The sequence below is a fragment of the Hemicordylus capensis genome, chromosome 2, assembly GCF_027244095.1.
Source record: "Hemicordylus capensis ecotype Gifberg chromosome 2, rHemCap1.1.pri, whole genome shotgun sequence".
In the NCBI taxonomy this organism is placed as follows: Eukaryota; Metazoa; Chordata; class Lepidosauria; order Squamata; family Cordylidae; genus Hemicordylus; species Hemicordylus capensis.
Genome location: NC_069658.1, coordinates 86,269,029 through 86,290,272, shown reverse-complemented (window position 1 = coordinate 86,290,272; position 21,244 = coordinate 86,269,029). Strand labels below are relative to the sequence as shown.

General features: G+C 43.8%; 1 protein-coding gene across 2 annotated transcripts in view; it reads left to right on the top strand.

Annotated features, from left to right (window-relative positions):
* Window positions 1-21,244, top strand: part of FBN2 (fibrillin 2) — a 272,503-nt gene that overhangs the window by 15,596 nt on the left and 235,663 nt on the right. For both annotated transcript variants that reach the window (XR_008317396.1, XM_053301249.1), the window contains exon 5: window positions 13,155-13,250. Coding sequence is in view for 1 of the 2 variants with exons in the window: in XM_053301249.1 (XP_053157224.1) it covers window positions 13,155-13,250 (96 nt within the window). In the remaining variant the exon portion in view is untranslated. The remainder of the gene's footprint in view (window positions 1-13,154; window positions 13,251-21,244) is intronic.

Below are 21,244 nucleotides of genomic sequence, written 5' to 3'. Positions count from 1 at the left end.
AGAGTGGGTTTGGAGATAGGATTCTGTTACCATCTTTGCTCAGATGTGTTATTGTTGCCATACTCCATGACTATGGTTTTAACTGATGTGGGGGAATTAAATCAAATTAAGTGTCAATGTGCACACAACAATGTTATTTTATAAGGCATCCAGAAAGCTGGCCGTGAGTAAAGGCAATGTCAGAGTACCCCAAAAGGAGCAAGGTTGAAGTGGTAGTTGGCAGCCTCTTGGTAAGCTAGGCAGAAGTGGCTGACTACAAGATTCTGGATGCTAAGCAGAGGATCTAGTTTCTTAACTAATGTAACCTTGAGAGAACCCTAGTACAGAGGAATGGAAGACCGAAGTGAGAGTGACAGAGCTTATCTGAGAATTTGAAGTGTGATGCTGGCAAGATTGTAGTCATTGTCCTCTGGATGGAAAGCAGTAGATAGGATGTTCCTTCAGGTTATGAAGAGGACTGAGGGGATTGAGCAGTTCAGAAACATGGATGTGAAACCCACGCTGGCCCACTTCAGGTGGATTTCAGTGATGAAAGTTGCAGTGAAGGGGTCAAGTTAGCAAGGCTTCTAGAGCAGTGGAAAGGTGACTTAGGCCACCAGTCTCTCAGCGTTAACCCAGAGCCTGCTAGAACTCAGGGTGCACCAAGGAGTTTGAGGGGATTGGAAAGGTGCATGTGAGCACAGAAGAATCACGCACACAAATGAGTACTGGTATGGATGGTCAGTCAGGCACAGGTACATCTTGGACTGAGAAAGAGGGTCTGTTTTAAAGCATTTTCCTGCCTCCAGGGCAGAGCCAGGTACTGATCCATGCTGGAAATGCCCTTTAATTATGTTTGATTAACTTGAGATTTGCCAGGATCTCATTCCTATTCAGGCAGTTCAAAGGACAAAAGGCAGGTACATTGTTCCCTCCTTTGGGGTACTTTGTTGTAATTGGGCAGTGATCATCTTGCATGACTCACCATGTTACTAAGAAAGATTCATGTTCCTACCCAGTCTCACAGAGCCAGTTTCTCTAGAAACTCCTCTTGACTGGGAAGCAGAGCATTTATGATATACTTACCAAGCCATATCAGGTTTGGTCTTGTTATGCAACTGGCGAGTCCAGTGCTCATTTAGTAGTATTACTTCCTGACCCATTATGATCCTTTGCTACTACAGGTGAAACTCAGAAAATTAGAATATCGTGCAAAAGTCCATTAATTTCAGTAATGCAAATTAAAAGGTGAAACTGATATATGAGACAGACGCATTACATGCAAAGCGAGATAAGTCAAGCCTTAATTTATTATAATTGTGATGATCATGGTGTACAGCTCATGAAAACCCCAAATCCACAATCCCAGAAAATTAGAATATTACATGGAACCAAGAAGACAAGGATTGTAGAATAGAACAATATCGGACCTCTGAAAAGTATAAGCATGCATATGTATTCAGTACTTGGTTTGGGCCCCTTTTGCAGCAATTACTGCCTCAATGCGGCGTGGCATGGATGCTATCAGCCTGTGGCACTGATGAGGTGTTATGGAAGACCAGGATGCTTCATTAGCGGCCTTCAGCTCTTCTGCATTGTTTGGTCTCATGTCTCTCATCCTTCTCTTGGCAATGCCCCATAGATTCTCTATGGGTTCAGGTCAGGCGAGTTTGCTGGCCAATCAAGCACAGTACACTGTATACTTTTCAGAGGTCCGATATTGTTCTATTCTACAATCCTTGTCTTCTTGGTTCCATGTAATATTCTAATTTTCTGGGATTGTGGATTTGGGGTTTTCATGAGCTGTACGCCATGATCATCACAATTATAACAAATTAAGGCTTGACTTATCTCGCTTTGCATGTAATGTGTCTGTCTCATATATCAGTTTCACCTTTTAATTTGCATTACTGAAATTAATGGACTTTTGCACGATATTCTAATTTTCCGAGTTTCACCTGTATATATCTAATGCATCAGGAATGTTAAATAAAAAAAGATGATTGCATTCCTGTATCTGGGAAACGGGTCCTGGACATTATGGAGGCTGTTGTGGGGAGAGAAATATGGGGCTGCAGGCAATAATAATAATAATAATAATAATAATAATAATAATAATAATAATAATGCCAACAATTCAAAATGTACTAAATGCTAAATTTGAAAGTTAACAGTCTTCATATTGTGAACAGAGGAATAGCTGTCCATGTGTACTTATACTGAACATGTGATTTGCAGAATATCCCTTTCACTTACTTATGAATCTACTGTGAGGTTGTTCTCACGACCAGCTCTACCCAGGCTAGTGCAGCCCTGAAACCCGGGCTAAAAGTGAGGGAGGAGCATTCACATGGTTGTGTGGACCTCCCAGTTGTGTGATACTCAGGCTGCCAGCAGCCCAAGCATCCATAGAACTAGGTGGAAGATTTTGCTGGCAATGGGAAAATCCCCTAATGCACTGCACTCTTCCTGCATTGCCCTTTATCTCACCGTTTCCAGAGCACTTATGAGCTGGTCGTGTGGTGTGAAGTTCTTCAGATCATGTGCAGCTCTGATCCTGTGGGGGAAAGCAGGCAGCCCTCCCCAGCCCCAGCCTCGTGGGTCATGTGAATGACTCTGCCCCAAGTGACAGTGGATAACCTATGAAATAGCAAGCAGAACTGCAGTGTTACTTATTTTAATGTTTAGCCCACATCTTAACATCTCTGAGCCATCCAGACAGCTAGTAACTGAGCCGGGTCTCATGATCCGTGAGACCCAGTTTGGGGCGCTGAGTGGGGAGAGCAGGCTAAGCCTGCTCTCCCCACACATGAGCATGGCTGGAGTCCTGGGCGGCTGGATTGGCCGCCCACATGATTGCCAGCTCCGTGACAAAATTGCCTAAAATTCACTATGATCCCCACCACCCGTTGAGGTCATCTGAGGAGGTTCGTCTCCAGTTACGGCCGGCTTGTCTGATGGCTACACAGAGATGGGCCTTCTCGGACGCTACCCCGAGATTGTGGAATGCACTCCCTACTAAGATACGATCCTCCCCATCTCTGACAATTTTTTAAAAACATCTGAAAACCCATCTTTTCAACCAAGCTTTCTCAGCCTTTTAAAATGTGTTGGTTTTAATTTTGTGACTGATTTTGAATTGTTGAATTGTTTTAACTTTTTATATGTTTTAATTGTTTTATGTTAACTGCCCAGAGACAAAAGTTTGGGTGGTATATAAATGTGATGAATAAATAAATAATAAATACAATCTTTGAGAACAAATTATTTATAGCTGTTTCCTGGAGAGGTTGTAAAGTCAGTGGAACTTGCTTTTCATTGCATTCTGCTCTATAATAATGTAGTTAACATGTATAATATAGATATTGTTATTTGTTTATATCTTGCTTTGCAATACAGTGATTGAAGACCTGCCTGTTACTGTATTTTATGGTAGCTTTCTTTCTTTCTATCTTTATTTATTTATTTATTTTTAATTTGCTTATTTATTTATTTATTTATTTATTTGTCAAATTTGTTCGCCATCCCAAAATTTTGTCTCTGGGCAGTTAAAAATAGCATAAAACAAGTTAAAACATATTTTAAAAAATTAAAACTATTTAACAATTTAAAAATAAACCAGAGAGTAAAAGCTGAGAAAGCTTGGGCGAAAAGATGAGTTTTCAGATCTTCTTTGAAAATTGCCAGAGATGGGGAGAATCATATCTCAGCAGGGAGCACATTCCACAATCTCGGGGCAGCGACCAAGAAGGCCTGTCTCTTTGTGACCACCAAATGAGTTGGCGGTAATTGGAGATGGACCTCCTCAGATGACTTCAATGGGCGGTGGGGCTCATAGTGAAGGAGATGCTCTCTTAAATACACAGTACCCAGCGCCTAAGCCATTTAGGGCTTTATAAGTTATAACTAGCACTTTGTATTTTGTCCGGAAACCTATTGGCAGACAGTGTAGCTCCATCAACAAGGGATTAAAGTATTCTCTCCGAGATGACCAGGAGACCAACCAGGCTGCCGCATTCTGAACCAACTGAAGATTCCGGACTACATACAAGGGCAGCCCCATGTAGAGTGCATTACAGAAGTTAAGTCTGGAGGTTACCAACAGATGTACCACTGTTTTGAGGTCATTGATCTTGAGAAACGGGCACAGCTGGCGTATCAGCTGGAGCTGATAGAAAGCCACCTGGCCACTGCTTCAACCTGAGAAACCAGGGAGAGGTGTGAATCCAGAAGTACTCCCAGACTGCAAACCCGTTCCTTTTGCGGAAGTGTGACCCCATCTAGAACAGGGAGATCAAAATCATCTCTAGAGCTCTGAACCTGCACAATAAGTACCTCTGTCTTATCTGGATTCAGCTTCAGTTTATTCTCCCTCATCCAGCCCATTACCGCTTCCAGGCAGGCATTTAGGGAAAATATGCCAGCTCCTGAAGAAATTGACATGGAGAAGTAGATCTGGGTGTCATCAGCGTACTGGTAACACCCAGCTCCAAATCCCCTGATGATCTCTTCCAGCGGTTTAATGTAGATGTTAAAAAGCATTGGAGAAAATACGGACCCTTGAGGGACACCATGCTTAAGCTTAGATCTCGAACAGCAACAATCTCCAATTGACACCATCTGGAATCTGTACGAGAGGTAAGAGTGGAACCACTGTAAAACAGTGCCTCCCACCCCCAACACCCTCAGACGTTCCAGAAGGATACTATGGTCGATAGTATTGAAAGCCGCCGAGAGATCCAAAAGGACCTACAGAGTCACCCTTCCTCTGTCAATTCCCAATTGGAGATCATCCATCAAGCCGACCAAGACAGTCTCCACCCCATAGCCCACCTGAAAGCCAGTTTGAAATGGGTCTATATAATCAGTTTCCTCCAAGACTGCCTGGAACTGAGAGGCCACCACTCTCTCAATTACCTTGCCCAGCCATTGGAGATTGGAAACAGGCCTATAATTGCTCAACTCTAAGGGATCTAATGCAGGCTTCTTCAGAAGAGATCTAATGATTGCCTCCTTAAGACAAGGAGGCATCCTGCCATCCCTCAGAGAAGCATTTATGATTTCCACCAGGCCGCCTACAATAGCCTCCCTGCTAGATAGAACAAGCCATGTTGGACAAGGGTCAAGAGAAAAAGTGGTAGGCTTCACTGCTCCAAGCAGCTTGTCCACATCCTCAGGAGTCACAAACTGAAACCAGTCCAGTCGAATCACATAAGAGGAGTTGTTGGGCACCTCCAGTTCAGACATCAAGTTAATTGTGGAGTCTCCATCTAGGTTGGCGCAAATCAGACAGATTTTATCTGAGAAAAACTCTTTAAACACATCACAGTGGGAAACTGATGACTCCAAATTCTAGTTCAAGGGAGGGGGAACAGATACTAGTCCCCTCACAACCCTGAACAACTCCGCTGGGCATGAACTTGCAGAGGCAATACGGGTAGAAAAGAACTGCCTCTTTGCTGCATGTATTGCTTGAGCATAGATATTTAAATGTGCTCTATGTTGCAATCTGTTGGATTCGAGTCGAGTCTTTCTCCACTTGCACTCCAGTCGCCTACTACCTTGTGGCTTCAGCCCCTGTAGATTTTCTGTATACCAAGGGGCCTGTTTTGAAGCGGGTCAGAAGGCACGCTTGAGAGCAATTGTGTCTACCGCCCTGGTGAGCAAGTTGTTCTAATTCTCAACCAGGGTGTTAACAGGATCACCAGGAAAGCCAACATTTAATCCCTCCAATGCTTCTTGGAATCTTACTGGATCCAATAACCTCTTTGGGTGGACCATTCTAATAGGCCCCTTGCCCCTGCAGAGGTGGGAAGTGGGCATAGGTGGGAAGTGGTTGTAAGTCCAACCTTAACCAGATGGTGGTCCATCCATGACAATGGAGAAATCACAGGAGTCCCCACCCATGGAACACCACGCTAATCTGAGTAAAAGACCAAATCAAGTGTGTGGCCTGCAATATGTGTCGGTCCAGAGACCACTTGGGATAGGCCCATAGTTGTCATGGCCGCTATGAACTCCTGAGCTGCCCTGGACAAATTGGTCCCAGAATGAACATTGAAGTCCCCCAGCACCAAGAGTCTAGGAGACTCCAACGCGAGTTCCGTGACCAAGTCCATGAGCTCAGTAAGGGATTCCGCTGGGCAGCGGGACGATCTGTACACCAACAGAAATCTCAATCTATCCCTGGTCCCAAACTCAAGTGCACACTTTCAATATGGTCTGATATCCTAACAGGGACCCTGGTAAGGGAGATGTTATCCTTATAGACCACAGCCACTCCACCTCCCCGCCCACATCCCCTCACCTGCTCCAGAATATCCTGGAGGGATACAGAATATCCTGGAGAGGGAAGCTGGGACCAAACTGGACCACTAGCTTCCCCCAAACAAGTCTCGGTAATTCATACCAAGTCGGCCCCTTCATCCATGATCAAACCATGGCTGAGTTCAGGTTTATTAATGCCAACCTGGCATTACAGAAGAGCAGGGTAAGGCTATGTGGGTTGTTGGCAGTGCTCCCTAAGGTCAAAGAGCTGGAAGGACAGCCGGAAGGGGAGACAGCTATTATATTTCTGACTTGCCTTCCCCTAGAACAGCCTGCTGACCTGCCAACCAAATTTGAGCAAAAGGTGAGGCTTTTCTCATTACCAGCCTAACCCTGTCTGGGCTGCAGGGATCCTCGTGGATCCCTCCGCTCCCCTCCCGCCTAACCCCCTTAATAACCCCGGCTTTTAGGGTTACTGGCTGCCGGGAATGACAGAGAAGGTCACATAGTGCACTGTCGGAGAGGGGAAGCTCCCAGTGCAGCATGTGCTGCACATTGCACTGAGGCATGCCTGGATGCCTGAACAACATCAGGCCCCAGATCCCTCTGCCCTGCTCTATGGCGGATTAACGTAGTAGCAAATGTAGCATTTGCTACAGGCCTCGTGTTTTTGAGAGCCCTGCACGCCCGGCTTCCTGGGTATTAAAGTTAGAACTTTCCCTGTTTTATTTGGTCCATGTTAGATAAAATGTCCCTTTCCTGCTAAATGTGCCTTTTAAGAGAAGGCCCAGCACAGCATTTGTCCAGTGGATGTTGCTGGTGCTACCACATTTTTCTTTTTAGAGTGTGAGCCCTTTGGAGACAGAGAATCATCTATCCACTCTTTATTTTTCTATGTAAACCACTTTGAGAATTTTTTTTGATAAACCGTATATAAATGTTCAGTGTTGTAGTAAGTGTGAGTTTGTGGCTTGGTCTCCCATACTCCAAAATATAGCAAATGAAAAAATTGAATTACTTTACTATGGAAATAAATAATTTATGTTTTAATATTTATGTGCATTTTTTTTAAATTTAGGGCCCCTTTATAACATATACTACAGGCCTCGCACTAGCTTAATCTGGCCCTGACCCTGCTCTGTGCTTTACAGAGCTGCATGGAGTGCAGAACTGTCCATGCTGGTGTATGAGCTCAAAAAGTACATGTATGAGCTCAAAAAGTACATGTTGCATATACAGAGGAACCTTATTCAGGGCAATAGTGCTGTTTGTTATTTAAAAAATTCAGAATCTGAAAAGATTCTTCTCAAGGGAAGTAAGTGTGTGTGTGTGTGTGTGTATACTATAAAATTTGAATAAACAGGAGAATCGAAAACATTTGCTCCATGTGACATCATCACTTAACCATTGTATATTTTAAAAACAAAACAGAAGTTTTGTCAAGGTTTATTCTGGAGCACACAATATTCTTTTTGACTCACTTATTCCAAGATTGTATTTATTAACATACTAAGAGACACTTCTAAACAGACCTTGAAAAAAGAATCAATCTCTCTCTCTCTCTCTCTCTCTCTCACACACACACACACACACACACACACACACACACACACATCCTCATTAAGTGCCATTTTTGGCTTGAAAATTTTTGATCTTATCTGCCTACGTATTTTGAACTTTGAATTACTTGTGTCTGTACCCACTCACAGACTGTTATCGTGCAGCTAAATCTAAATTAAGTGTACTCATTAGTTACCAAATACTTCTGTCTTTGTAACTGTTCCCCTTAAATATTAATGGCTGCACTTCATATTATTAAAGGGTGAGGGCGAAAGTAACTTCCTATGATGGTGCACAGCATGGTTTTCTTTTGCTTTCTTAGCAGCATTGTGTTTGCAAGTTAAGGATTACATGAAGTTTATAATCTCAAGACTTTGATATCATAGCTTCAAAATCATAAGTGTACAAGTGAGCTTTGATTTATACAGAGCTGATTTTAAGTCATGGGCATTATTTTTTTTTTCAGCCCTTTAGAATGATTTCTCTTTTAAAATTATTCTCATCTTCTACAGCAAACCACCCTTACTCTGATCTTGCCAGCACAGACTTTTCTTTGACTTTGGATCGCCTTCTTTCCTCCTGCTATCTGCATATGCACTTTTTGTCCCCACTGTTCCCAGACACTGTGGCACTGCAGACAAATGTCATGTCCCCTGAGGTGTCTAGATACAGAGAGGAGAGGAATGAGTTCTGCTGAATGTAAATGCTTGTTTTCTTAGAGGCCCAGTGCAGAATCTTAGGGGCTATAAAAGGAAATGTTTCTTTGACAGAACTGATGTAATTTGACATAATAGGCTAGCAATTTTATGCTTTGATCATTGTGTTATAGAAATATTTGTTTTAGATAATCATATTTAATTATTAAAAAGAAAAATTCATTATGGCATATTCTTTTTTTGATTGAAAGATATAGGCTATAATATGGTTATGCAGTATGTCTATTTTGAACTATTCATTTTCTGTCAGAGAGATGAAATCTGCATAGGACCTTCACTTCTAGGTATAAGGAGGTTTTTTCATGATGGAAACAGCATATTTTTAGTAGCCTAGTTCATATTACCTTCTAAACAATTTCAATTTGGGGCATATTACAAATTTCATGATTTTTCTTCATCCCTTTGCTGCTAAATAGCTTGCCCGTGGAAGTCAAAATGCTTTCATGCCATATAGTGAGTTGTGGTCTGTGCATCAAACTATCCTCTTCTGAATTATGGTAACCCTAAAGTCTGCTTAATTATGGTGACCTTAATGTCAAGATCAAATTTGCTAACAAATTTGGCAAACTAACTATGAACTTTCCCATGTGGGAACTCTCCCATATGGTACCATTTTTGAGAAGCTTAGTGCATGACCCCATTTGCAAGCAAAACCTTGCCCCCTGTGTCTGACATCAGATGCAGAGGACATGGCTGGGGTGCAAGGCATGGCCCCTGAGCATGGTGGCCCAGGTTCTTTGAACCCATTTGTGAAATGGTGGCTCCACCCCTGCCTTGCTCCTTAAAGCTTGAGGCACACAGCTGGAGCAGGTGAATGGGTCTTGACATAGGGGAGCCCCTGTGTCCCTGTGCACTCCCTCACAGTATCCCTTCTTGGGGTATTGTGTTGGCCCTTCTTGGGGTATTGTGGTGGCACATTCACAAAGTAGCCTGTGTAGCAGTGATGGGTTCATTGGAATCCCACGGGGCAGAAATCAGGATGTGGGCAGTGAGGGACAGAAATCAGTGAGGCTGATCAGTGGGAGCTGCCAGGGGAGGCGCTCCCACAGAAATCAGTGAGGCACGATCAGTGGGAGCCGCCTGGGGAGGGTTAGCGGGGAAAGCAGGCTTAGCCCGCTCTCCCCACAGATGACCCAGCAGTCTGCTCTGGGCAGCTGAACTGGCTGCCCACACGACTGCCAGCTCCGTTATGGAGCCAGCGGGGGCTGGGGGGATCGGAGGGCATGTGGCCCCTGGAAGCTTCAGCATGCCCTGAGCAAGTGCGCAGGGCATGCTGGAGAGACCCCCGAACTGAGAGGCTGCTTTTAAGCCTGCTGGTCAGGGGTCTACTCATGAGTTGCCACAGCACGGAGCAGTGCCGCAGCAACTCACAATCGTAGAGCCAGGTTTAGTGGAGCCAATCCAGCAGATCCCGCAGCCGATCTCAGTGGTTTTCACGATGGGAAAAAATCGGGCTAGCCTACTCTAGCCCGATTTTCTCCCATCGTGTGAATAGCCTCAGTGTTGGACAAAAGTCAGGATGTTGGAGGGAACATATTGCCATGGATTGGGTAAGGGACAATGTGACTGGGGTGGGTATCTACCACCCTCTGCAGTGTGCATGGACCTTTACACACCGGAGGCTGTACTGCAAGTTTACTGGAGGCTTTACTGCAAACTCAAAGTTGTCCTAAAAAACTGACACAGATAGTGAATTTTTTTTACCCCGGATATAAATTGGGCTACACTCTAATGTCCTGTGAAAAAACCAAATTCTGTGTGAGCTGATCCCCAATAACTCGCAGGGACTTTGGGGGTAAATCTGGCTGATATTTGAATGCACCCCCTCCATTCCAGAGGAGGTGTGAGTTAAAGGGCTTTAAAAGCCCCATGTAAAAAACTTTCAGGTGACATGTGTGGGTTGTGTGTTTGTGTTCTTGACTTGACAGGGCTGCAGGGCCAGGGGTGAACTTGGGGGGCATCCTATGACCACTTCTTATTTGGGCACACCTGTCTTGCGGCCAATTGCATCCCTAGATGTCACCTTAACAATAACAGCAGTGTGCTGTATTGCAGGGGTGTGTGCAGAGGGATGGGGTAGCACAGCAGACTCTGCTTGCTCCTGTGTCTCATCCAAGTTCTATTTTTGCATCAGAATAATGGAGGTGGGAGGATCCTTTGTGAGGGAAAGGATTCACAATGGAACCAGTAGGATGAGTCATGCATGCATGCATGGAAGAGGGAGAACAAAAGCATTGGTACTCAGTTCATTGGGCTGGAGAGTGGTGTGAATGCTCAAGTTTGTTTGGGCGGACACCCACATCTGTGCAAGTCCAGCTGCAGGACTTGCTGCTGGTGTCCTTTCCTGCCATTTCCTCTGGGGATCTTTACTTGCCACACTGACTGTTGCAGGGAGAGTGTGTTGCAGATGTGCACAGGATCTGTGCCCACCCTTCTATCAGTACCTCTGCTTCCATAGTTGCCAACTGTGCACAGCGAGGGCACAATTTGCCTATTCCTACCCAGGACTTGTGTGAGTGTGATTTGTGATTGGACTTTTGGATCCTCTGTGTAATGCTTACCCTGCTTTCCTGCTGTCCCCACCCTGCAATCAGGGTTGGCTTGGAGGTCAGTGCAGAGTTCATGACCTTGGAAGCTGCCCAGAGAGCCAGGAAAGTGTTAAGCACCTTTTCTCTGGGTTCCAGCTGTAAGGCAGCTTGGAGGCAAGCCCAGAGCATGCCGAGCCATGATAGAAGCATCCAAAGCCACTTGGCAGTTCTGTGTCTGCCTCCTGACCTTTCATGGCCAATGGGAGGGCAGCTGCTGATGTCACAAATCTTTTCTAGTCTGCTGGCAGGGAACAGGATTTTGGGAATGCATCCAGGCCCTTGGAGAATCTCCCATGGAGGGTTGGGGCTTGCAGCCATGATTGTGTGCTTGCACAGTTTGTGGATCCCAGCATAGATGTTGATCATGTGGTTCCTAACATCTTGCTTGGGCTCCTATCCACCTCAAAATGGTTGTGTTAATAAACCAACTATCTACCAGATACTTGAAGCCTATGAATGCCTGATATCAACTTCAGCTGAGGGATTCATTTATTATATTTCTGCTATGAGGATCTGTTTCTTTATCTAAACTCACCTTGAGGAATATTTTTTCCCTCTTGATGGATCTGCCAGGGCCAGTTCAGACAGCTAACAAAATGGAGTTTGTTGGATCATGATTGCAACCTGCTGTCTCTTAAGCCCATGTACTTCCTGCCTTCCAGGATCATTCCTCATGCACTTACCCTCTTCACTTGCATGTTGCCAACATCTGGTTACTTAGTTTAAACAAGAACTCTGTGTTTCATCTGACCTCAGAGCTGTGGTTTAGTAGTTCTCTATAACCCATAGTTAAACAACAGCCCTGAGTTCAGACAATGCATGGAACCATTGTTTAAAGTAGCCAGAATGTTGATATCAGAACTTTGTGGCAGAGTGAAGGAAGGAAGTGGGCAGGGCAGAAGGAAGCAACATGCAGACTTGGGGAAATCACGTTCCTGATCCAATAAACCATGGTTTATTGGATTGTGAGTACCAGTCTTGTGTGTGTATACATGTGTTTATGTATGCATGTGTATATTCCACTGACCTCTTCATGCATCTGATAAAGTAGGCTATTAGCTGTAAATGCTCATATAAAGTCTACATTAGACTTTCAGGTGTGATTCTCTGTATTGCAGGAGATTAATATAGTTACATAATCTCCTCATATTAATTTTCTCAATTTTTCCTTCCCACCACCCTACCACAAACCTTATTTGCTCCGCTGTATAGCACCAAGCACAAGGTATCTCCGCATAAAATACATGGTGCTGGTTATAACCTATAAAGCCCTAAACAGCTTAGGTCCCCAGTTTTTTAGAGAAGGAGTTCTGCAGGGAAAGCGGGCTTAGCTCGCTCTCCCTGCAGATGATCCCCAGGCTGGCCCTGTGCAGCCGGATCGGCCACCCATACAGTAATCTTGTTTAAGGGGAGAGGTTAGTAGATGGGCTAGCCGCTGGGGAACTACCGGGCTTTCCCATGAGTCCGATGGTTTTCATGATGGAGGAAAACCGGGCTGTGCTCCATTAGCCCAGTTTTCCTCAGTTGTGAAAATATCTTCAAGGTCTTCTTCGCCATGAGCCTCACTGCCCTTTGAGACCATCTGGAAAGGTTTGTTTGCAGTTGCCACCAGCTCATCTGGTGGCTATGCAGGGATGGTCCTTTTCTGTTGCTACCCCAAGACTCTGGGATGTGCTGCCTGCTGAAATAAGAGCCTTCCCACCTCTGACAACTTTTTAAAAGTCTCTAAAGATTGATTTTTTTCACCCAAACTTTTTAACTGGACTGTGGTTTTAAATTGTTTTAAGGTTTTTATTTTTAATCTGTTTTATGTTGTTGTAAACCAGCAGAGACAAAAGTTTGTGGTGGTCTACAAATTTGAAAAACAAACAAAAACAAATAGATAAAAGCATTTTCATTAAAATTATTCCAAAGCCTCCTTTCAGGTTTTACTTACTTGCATAATGATGATTTAATCATGCATTTTATTTGCTTCTATAGGACTACAAAAAGACACTTGCAGTATAAACAAGTAAATTATTATTTCTTCTTCTTTAAAATACAGCTGTCTGTGAAAATGGGTGCCAGAATGGTGGCCGCTGCATTGGACCCAATCGCTGTGCATGCGTGTATGGATTTACAGGCCCACAGTGTGAAAGAGGTAAGAAAAAAAACAGGAAGGAAGAGGAATGTAGTTACAGTTGAAGCGTTCTTCATTTAGTGTTAAATAAGAAGTGTGTGGGAAGATATGAGGTCTTATTTTTATAAGCAATGAACTTGCAATGTGCTTGAAGAACTGAAGGGTTGCTGCCCATCTACATCTTGCATGCTTTTTAATATGGTATTTATTCATTCCATTGGAAATTCCAGAAATCATTTAGGGTGAAAAGTTGATTGAGAACTAATAGTTCTGTTAAGCAATTTAAACCTGTGGACCGGTTTGGATGATACTTTGCCTGACTGGTCTGCCTCAACTAATAAAGATGTGAGTATGCCGTGATCATGTGCATCTCTCCCCCTCTTCCATACCATTCCTTATTTTCATGGGGGAACTGCCTCTCTACATGCAGACCAAATATTATTTTAAATAAAGTAGAGCATCTCCTATCACCCCCTGCCACAAATATTGTGGCTGGAGATGATGGGAGTTGTAGTTGAACAACAGCTGCAGAGCCAAGGTTGCCTACCCCTGGTTTAGACAAACCAATCCCCATGTGGTTAAGGAATGCTGCACTGGCAGGGGGAGCTATGCATGCTCTGCACTAGGGGTGTGCCACGGAACCGGTTCTGTGCACACCCAGGAGTCAGGGGACTCCTTTATGCGTGGGGAGGGTGTCCTTACCTCCCCCACCATGCTCCCCCACCATGTCGCTGCTTCAAAAACCCCTGGTGTGGGGTGGCTGTATATACCCTCTTGCCACCCTGCTTAGCATAAAACTGGAAGTGGCTCGCATGCGTCCGTGATGCACTTTATTGTGGCTTTACTATGAAGCTTTACTGTGAGTTTAAATTTGCCAAACAAACAAACAAACAAAAACAACCTTGATGCAAAACTGTAATTTTTAAAACTCCAGACATAAACCGGGCTAGGATTTAATGTTCAATAAATCAGGCTAGGCTCTAACGTGCAATGAAAAACCCAAATCATGTGTGAAGTACTCCCCAATATCTCACAGGGACTTCAGCGTGAATCTGGCCGATGTGTGCATACCTTCCATTCCAAACTAAAAGCCCCACCTGGAAATGCTCCTGGTGTGGTCTTTGTATTTTATCCTCTTGGGTCTTCGTTCCAATAGAAATCTGATTTCCTCTTGCTGCCATCTGTGCCCCTCTCTTGTCTTGTTCCAGCTCAGTGGCCAGCATGATATGCACTTCAACATCGGCATTTCTGATCTGCTGCGTTTGCTATGCATGCAAAAGGCAGCCCGATGGTATTGTGGAGAGGGACAGTTGTTCATCCACTTAAAACAGTTTGAGGGCTTTTCCACAGCTCTACTTCCATTGGAAGCAATGGAAGTTGCTCGATGCAAGTGCCCACCTGCTGTTTTAAAGAGTTACAAACTGCTTATCTCTGCTACACCCCTGTGGCTGCCTTTCCTATGTGCAAGAGCCTTGGTGGGTTGGAAACACCAACGGAGTGCATTTCATGTTGGCCATTGTTCCGCTTGGCTTGCTCCTCTCTGTGTTGGTTGAAACCTAATTTCTGTGGGGTTATCACTCAACAATATTATGACCTAATAATAAAAGTGTCTTGTTATTTTCACTTCCCTGTCACACCAATTTCTTTGCTATAGCTGAATTTCACCAACCTTTTCTATCCAAAGTGGGTGGAACTTTCATGTGTGAATGATCAGGGATAGCATGTTTGGACTCCATCCACCTGCCTGCTGATTGTACATTGCACAGTTACAGTAAAGCCATTGTATTACCAATGTTAACAACACTCCATTCATTCAGAGAACAGTTAGTTCCTTCCTAAGAAGATGCATCCAAATTTGCAAGTATAGATTTCTGCTGCTGCTGCTACTTGCCTGATAGATGGTTCTACTTCAGACCAAACCAGACCTGAACTGAACAGGTTTGAGTTTGAACTGACTCGATTTTGATCCGGTTTGCACACTACTGTTGTTTATCAAGAAATGGGCGTAGTTGGTGTATCAGCTAAAACTGCTAGAAAGCACCTCTGGTCACCGCCTCGACCTGGGACACCAGGGAGAGGTTTGGATCCTGAGGCACTCCAAGATTATGTACCTGTTCATTCTGGGAAGTGTCTTGTGGTTCTAGGGAAGTGTCATTCCCCAGAACTCAGTTCCTTGTTCTGGGGAAGTGTCTTGTGGTTGTGTTCCCCATTCACAACCAGCAGATAAAATTCTTCTTGTGAGTTCTGACCCTGAACAATAAGCACCTCTGTCTTATTTGGATTCAGCTTCAGTTTGTTATCCCTCATCCAACCCATCACTGCCTTCAGGCAGGTATTTAGGGAGGTTATGCCTTCTCCTGATAATGTTGATATGGAGAAATACTGACAACACCCTGAACCAAATCTCCTGATGATCTCTCCCAGTGGTTTCATGTAGATGTTAAAAAGCATTGGAGACAATATGGAGCCCTGGGCAACATAAATGTTCAGATTTTGAAGAGCAACAGTCTCCAAGGGACACCATCTGGAATCTGACCAAGAGGTAGGAGCACAACCATGCAAAGCAGTGCTTCCCACCCCCAACCCCCTCAGACACTCCAGAAGAATACTATAGTCAATAGTATAGAAAGCTGCTGAGAGATCCAAAAAGACCAACCAAGTCATACTCCCTAATATTTAGTGAACACTCAAACAATTGAAGATCACTCATTTTATTGTACACAATAAATATTACATTGGAATATAAAAATACAAATCTAATTTTTAAAAAAATTTAAAAACATGAATATAATCATAAAATACAAAGCAGCAACAATAAAAAACAGCATTTATATAAACACCTGGGTAAAAAACCAAGGTTTCACTTCCTTTCTAAAAACTGTTGGATACTGTCTTTGTAGAGGGCAAAACAGAGATATTTATTCCACATAAAATTTTGGTTATATTTACACATGTGCACAAACAGGTTCACGGCTGAAGTGATCCCCCGCAAACTGGATGGTTCAAATGGTTCGATTGCGATAGTTTCATATTGTGTTAAATGTTTTGTAAACTGCCTTGAGATTGTTTTAATGAAGGGTGGTATTGAAATTTAATGATAAATAAATAGATAAGTAAATTGGATGCTTAATCATAAACAGTAAAATACTTGTAATTTGCCTGTTTTGGAGCTTGATATTTTAGCATCAGACCTTAATTTACAAATTAAAAATATATAGCCAAAGTTTCCATAGATGTGGTAAATTCTGTTACTATTTTAAAATAGTATTTTATCTTGTTAATTATTATGTTACTGTACTTTAAATTCAGAACTTATATAGTTCAGAATTACTTAGAAATGTAGTCTTGTAAATTAAGGTAATTTAAATTAGGTATTTTCTCCTAATATGGAACATATGTAACTTTCCTTCAGATTGGCCTCCCAAATTCAGTGGTATGATAAAGCGTGACTGCTTGTTCAGCTATCTGGGTTTCTAGCAGACTAATTTCCTGGCTGGAGACAGGAGACTGAGCAGTAACTAATCACTGGCATGATTACAGTATATTTTACTTGAAGATTTGCTTCTGGGCTATAAGAAAGCAGAACCTCTTTTGGACCTTTTTATCCATACTTTTCTATCCAGCTTTCTTTTTCTAATATTGGAAACTGTTATTGTGGTAAAATCTGCATTTTGGTCTTAAAGATATGCAGAGAATCTAGAAGACCATGGGTTCAAAATTGCTCTTTATGAACTGCAGAATACACCTTTCTACAAAATTTGAGCTTTCTGAAAATCATGAAAATTTTGGTTTCCATCTGAAAATCATGAAAATTTTGGTTTCCATCTGAAAAAACAAACGAGCAACAATTATAAGCATACAATATATGCTGTATTTATTTATTTACTGTTCAATTTTTATACTGCCTTTTATAAAGCATCCCAAGGCAGTTTACAAAAGGTTAAAATACAATAAAGTTCCATAAAAAGAACAATAAAGTTCCATAAAAATAATTTAAAACCTTAAAATCAGTTAAGCAGTAAAAACCATCTCACACACACACACCACACACAAATCATAAAAAGACAACAGATGTAGGAGAGCTGCGAGGCTTGGAAACCCCTAAGGGGGTAAGAGCTTGAACAAATGAAAAGGATTTCAGTGTGTTTTTTTAAAGCACCCACAGATGTCAAAGAGTGGACATTCACTGGGAGAGCATATCAGAGCCTGGGGGCAATAACAGAGAAGGCCCTATCCCACATGCATGACAATTTAGCCTCTCTCAGTGTCAGCACATGGAGCAAAGGCCCCACTAACAACCTTGCTGGGTGGGCAGAAACATTTGGGAACAGGTGGTCCTTTAGCTATCCAGGGTCCAAACTGTTAAGGGCTTTAAATGTAATCATCAGCACTTTGAATTGGAACTGAAAACAAATTGGCAGCCAGTGCAGCTCTTTCAAAAGAGGTGTAATATGCTCCAAGTGAGCAGTTCCAGAGAGAAATCTGGAGGCATCTTCAAGGGTAGCTGTACATCAAGAGCACTGAAATAATCCAGCTTGAATGTGACTAAGGCATGGGTAACTGTGGCCTGATCTGCCTTCTCGAGAAAGTGACACAGCTGGCACACTAGCCGAAACTGTGCAAAGGCACCCCTGGCCACTGCCTCCACCTGAGCATCCAAAAGCAGAGCAACAACAAGCTGCGCACTTGTTCTTTCAAAGGGAGTACAACCACATCCAGAGCTGGTTGAATCACCCTATCCTGATTGGCTTTTCTACTGACCAAGAGCACCTCTGTCTTGTCTGAATGTAACCTCGGATTGTTAGCCCTCATCCAGCCAATCACTGCCTCCAGCCCCTGGTTCAGTACATCCACGGCTTCCCTGGGATCTGATGTCAGGGAAAGGTAGAGCTGAGTGTCATCTGCATATTGATGACACTTCAGCCCAACTTTCCTGATGACCTCTCCCAGCGGCTTCATGTAGATGATAAACAGCATGGGGAACAACCCTGAGCCTTGTGGGACCCCATAGGCCAGAGGCCGAGTCGAGCAGAAGTCCTCCAGCACCACCTTCTGGAACCTCCCCCCAAGAAAGGACTCGAACCACTCCAATGCACCACACCCGATCCCTAAACCTGAGAGGCGGTCCAGAAGGATACCATCGTAGATGGTATTGAATGCTGCTGAGAGGTCCAGCAGAACCAACAGGGATGCACTCCCTCTGTCTAGTTCCTGGTATAGGTCACCCACCATGCTCTATTACCATGCTTTAAAAGGGAAGATTTGAAACAGGCCAATAGTTATCAACATTGGTGAAATCAAGGGAGGGCTTTTTAAATAGTGTTCTTACCACTGCTTGCTTGAGGCTCAATGGCATCTTGTCCTCCCTTACTGAAGCATTAATAATTTGCTCTATGCATGTACCTGTTCCTTCCCTGGCAGATTATACTAGCTATAAAGGGCAAGGGTCCAGAGCACATGATATTGCCCGCACACTGCCTAAGACCTTGTCCACTTCCTTAGACTGCACTAACTGAAAATAATCCACCACAATTGGACCAGATGCTTGCAGAGGAACATTTCTTTATCTTTTACTAGATAGCATATAACCCATGCTAACTTGGCAAAGAGGCACCTTTTAACATGGCAATTCTCCTCATTTAGCAGGGGGAGACTAACTGGCCCTATCCACCCCCAGCACAGTGCCTCCAGTGACTGTTGCTGGTGTCTATCTTATGTTTCTTTTAGATTTTGAGCCCTTTGGGGACAGGGATCCATCTTAACTTATTTATTTATTATTTCTCTGTGTAAATTGCCCTGAGCCATTTTTGGAAGGGCGGTATAGAAATCAAATAAATAATAAAATAATAAAATAAAAATAATATACATGACTACAAAAAGATTAGGATTTGAATATTAAAAACCCTAGACACTCATGTGCTACTGTGCTACTTTTGTATGCTATGGGAAGCATGAGAGCTATGGGAAGCTACTCTTGTATGCTATGGGAAGCATCTGTGTAGCGCTTTGGGGCCGGCTGTTTCCCTCTCCCTCCTACCCTGGTCTCTCCCCTCTCTCCCTTCCCTCTGGCCTGCGCTCTCCAGCCCTACTCCCTTCCCGTTCCTCCCCCCTCCCCCCCACAGAGCCACGGCGGGCGGCCAAGAAGGGCCCCGCCACCGCCGTTTTTTCTCCCTCCCGTCTGCCTGCCGCAGCTTTTCTCTCCGCCCTCCCGCCACCGCCACTCTCTCCCAGCCGCCCACCACCGCCTTTCTCCCCCCTCCACCTGCTGGCCGGCTGGCTGGCCACCACTTTCTTGCCCCTCTCCTCCTCACTCCGCCGGAACTCTCTCAGTGTGTCGCGAGAGTTCCGCCACCAAATCCTGGACACTCACCAGCTAAGAGAATTAATCATATAGATTATTCTACTGACCTTTTTGGCCACATGTGTAAAATGAAAGTGATGTGTAATTGTGAAGAGATATATATTGGCTAAAAAAAAAAAAAAAATCCCAGCTTCTCATAAATAGCGATGGGATCTGAGCTGTTGGTGACTAACCAGGAAAGAAATCTTGAGTTTGTGGTCAATGAAATTGGCAACCCAGTGTATGACAGCTGTGAAAAGGGCAAATTCCATGCTCAGGAAAGGAAAAGATTAAATCAAAATTGAAATGACTAATATTATAATGCCCTTATATAAATCTTTTGGATTTGAATAATGATTTGGTTCTGGTTGCTGCATCTTAAAAAGATATTGTTGAGCTGGAAAAGTTGCAGAAGACAGCAACCAAAATGATCAGGGTACTGGAGCACCTCCCTTACAAGGAAAGCTACAGTGCTTGGAGCTTTTTAGTTTAGAAAAAAAGATAACTAAGGGGACATGATTGAAACTTATAGGATCATGCATGGTGTGGAAAAAGTAGAAAGAGAAAAGTTTTTCCTTCTCTTTCACAATATTAGGAGTCATCCAATGAAAATGGTTGGCAGGAGATGTAGGATGGCAAAAAGAGGTACTTCACACAGTGCATAATTAATTTCTGGAATTCACTGTCTCAAGATATTGTGATGGCCACTAGTGCAGATAGCTTTAAAAGGGAATTAAGCAAGTTAATGGAGGACAAGTCTATCAATAGCTATTGTTGTTGTGTCGTTGAGTCGGTGTCAATTCCTGGCGACCACAGAGTCATGATTTCCATATGCTTCTTCAGGTTAGGGTTTGGAGACAGTATGCCTCCATAAGCAGTATGCCTCTCCCACTTCCAGGGGAGAAATGACAGGAGAAGGCATATGCCTTCATCTCCTGCTTGTGGGCTTCCATTGCATGGTATGTCAGCCACTCTGACAAAAGCCTCTGAACCCTATATTTCACTTTCTTGCTGTCCATCAGTGCCCTATTCTCTCACTTCCTCACCAATATCACATGGAATTTCAAATCTGTCTGGGTCTCCTGCTCCGCACTGTGGCTACTCATGAGTAGACCCCCAGCCGGGAGGCTTACAAGCAGCCTCCCAGCTCAGGGGTCTCTCCAGTATGCCCTGGAGCTTCTGGGGGCCACGCGGCCCCCAATCCTCTCAGCCCCCACCACCTCCGTCATGGAGCCGGCAGTTGTGTGGGTGGCTGATCCAGCCGCCCAGAGCTCCCAATCCGGCCGCCCAGGGCTCCCGCCCTGCTTGTCCGTGGTGAGAGCAGGCTTAGCTCGCTCTCCCCGCTTACCTTTACAAAGTGGGTCTCACTGATCATGAGACCCATCTCAAAGACTTATTGACTCTGGCAAACTAGGGCTGCTACTTCTACATAAATATTTATGTATCACTTTTCAACAAAAGTTCTCAAAGTGATTTACAGAGAAAAATAATTATATATAAGTAAAGATGGTTCCCTGACCCAAAAGGGCTCACAGTCTTAAAGCAACATAAGAGAAACACTAGCAATGACCACTGGAGCGATTCTGTGCAGGAGTTGATTAGGGCTACTTGCTCTCCCTGCTAAATATAAAGAAAGCCGCCACTTTAAAAAGTGCCTCTTTGCTCAGTTACCATA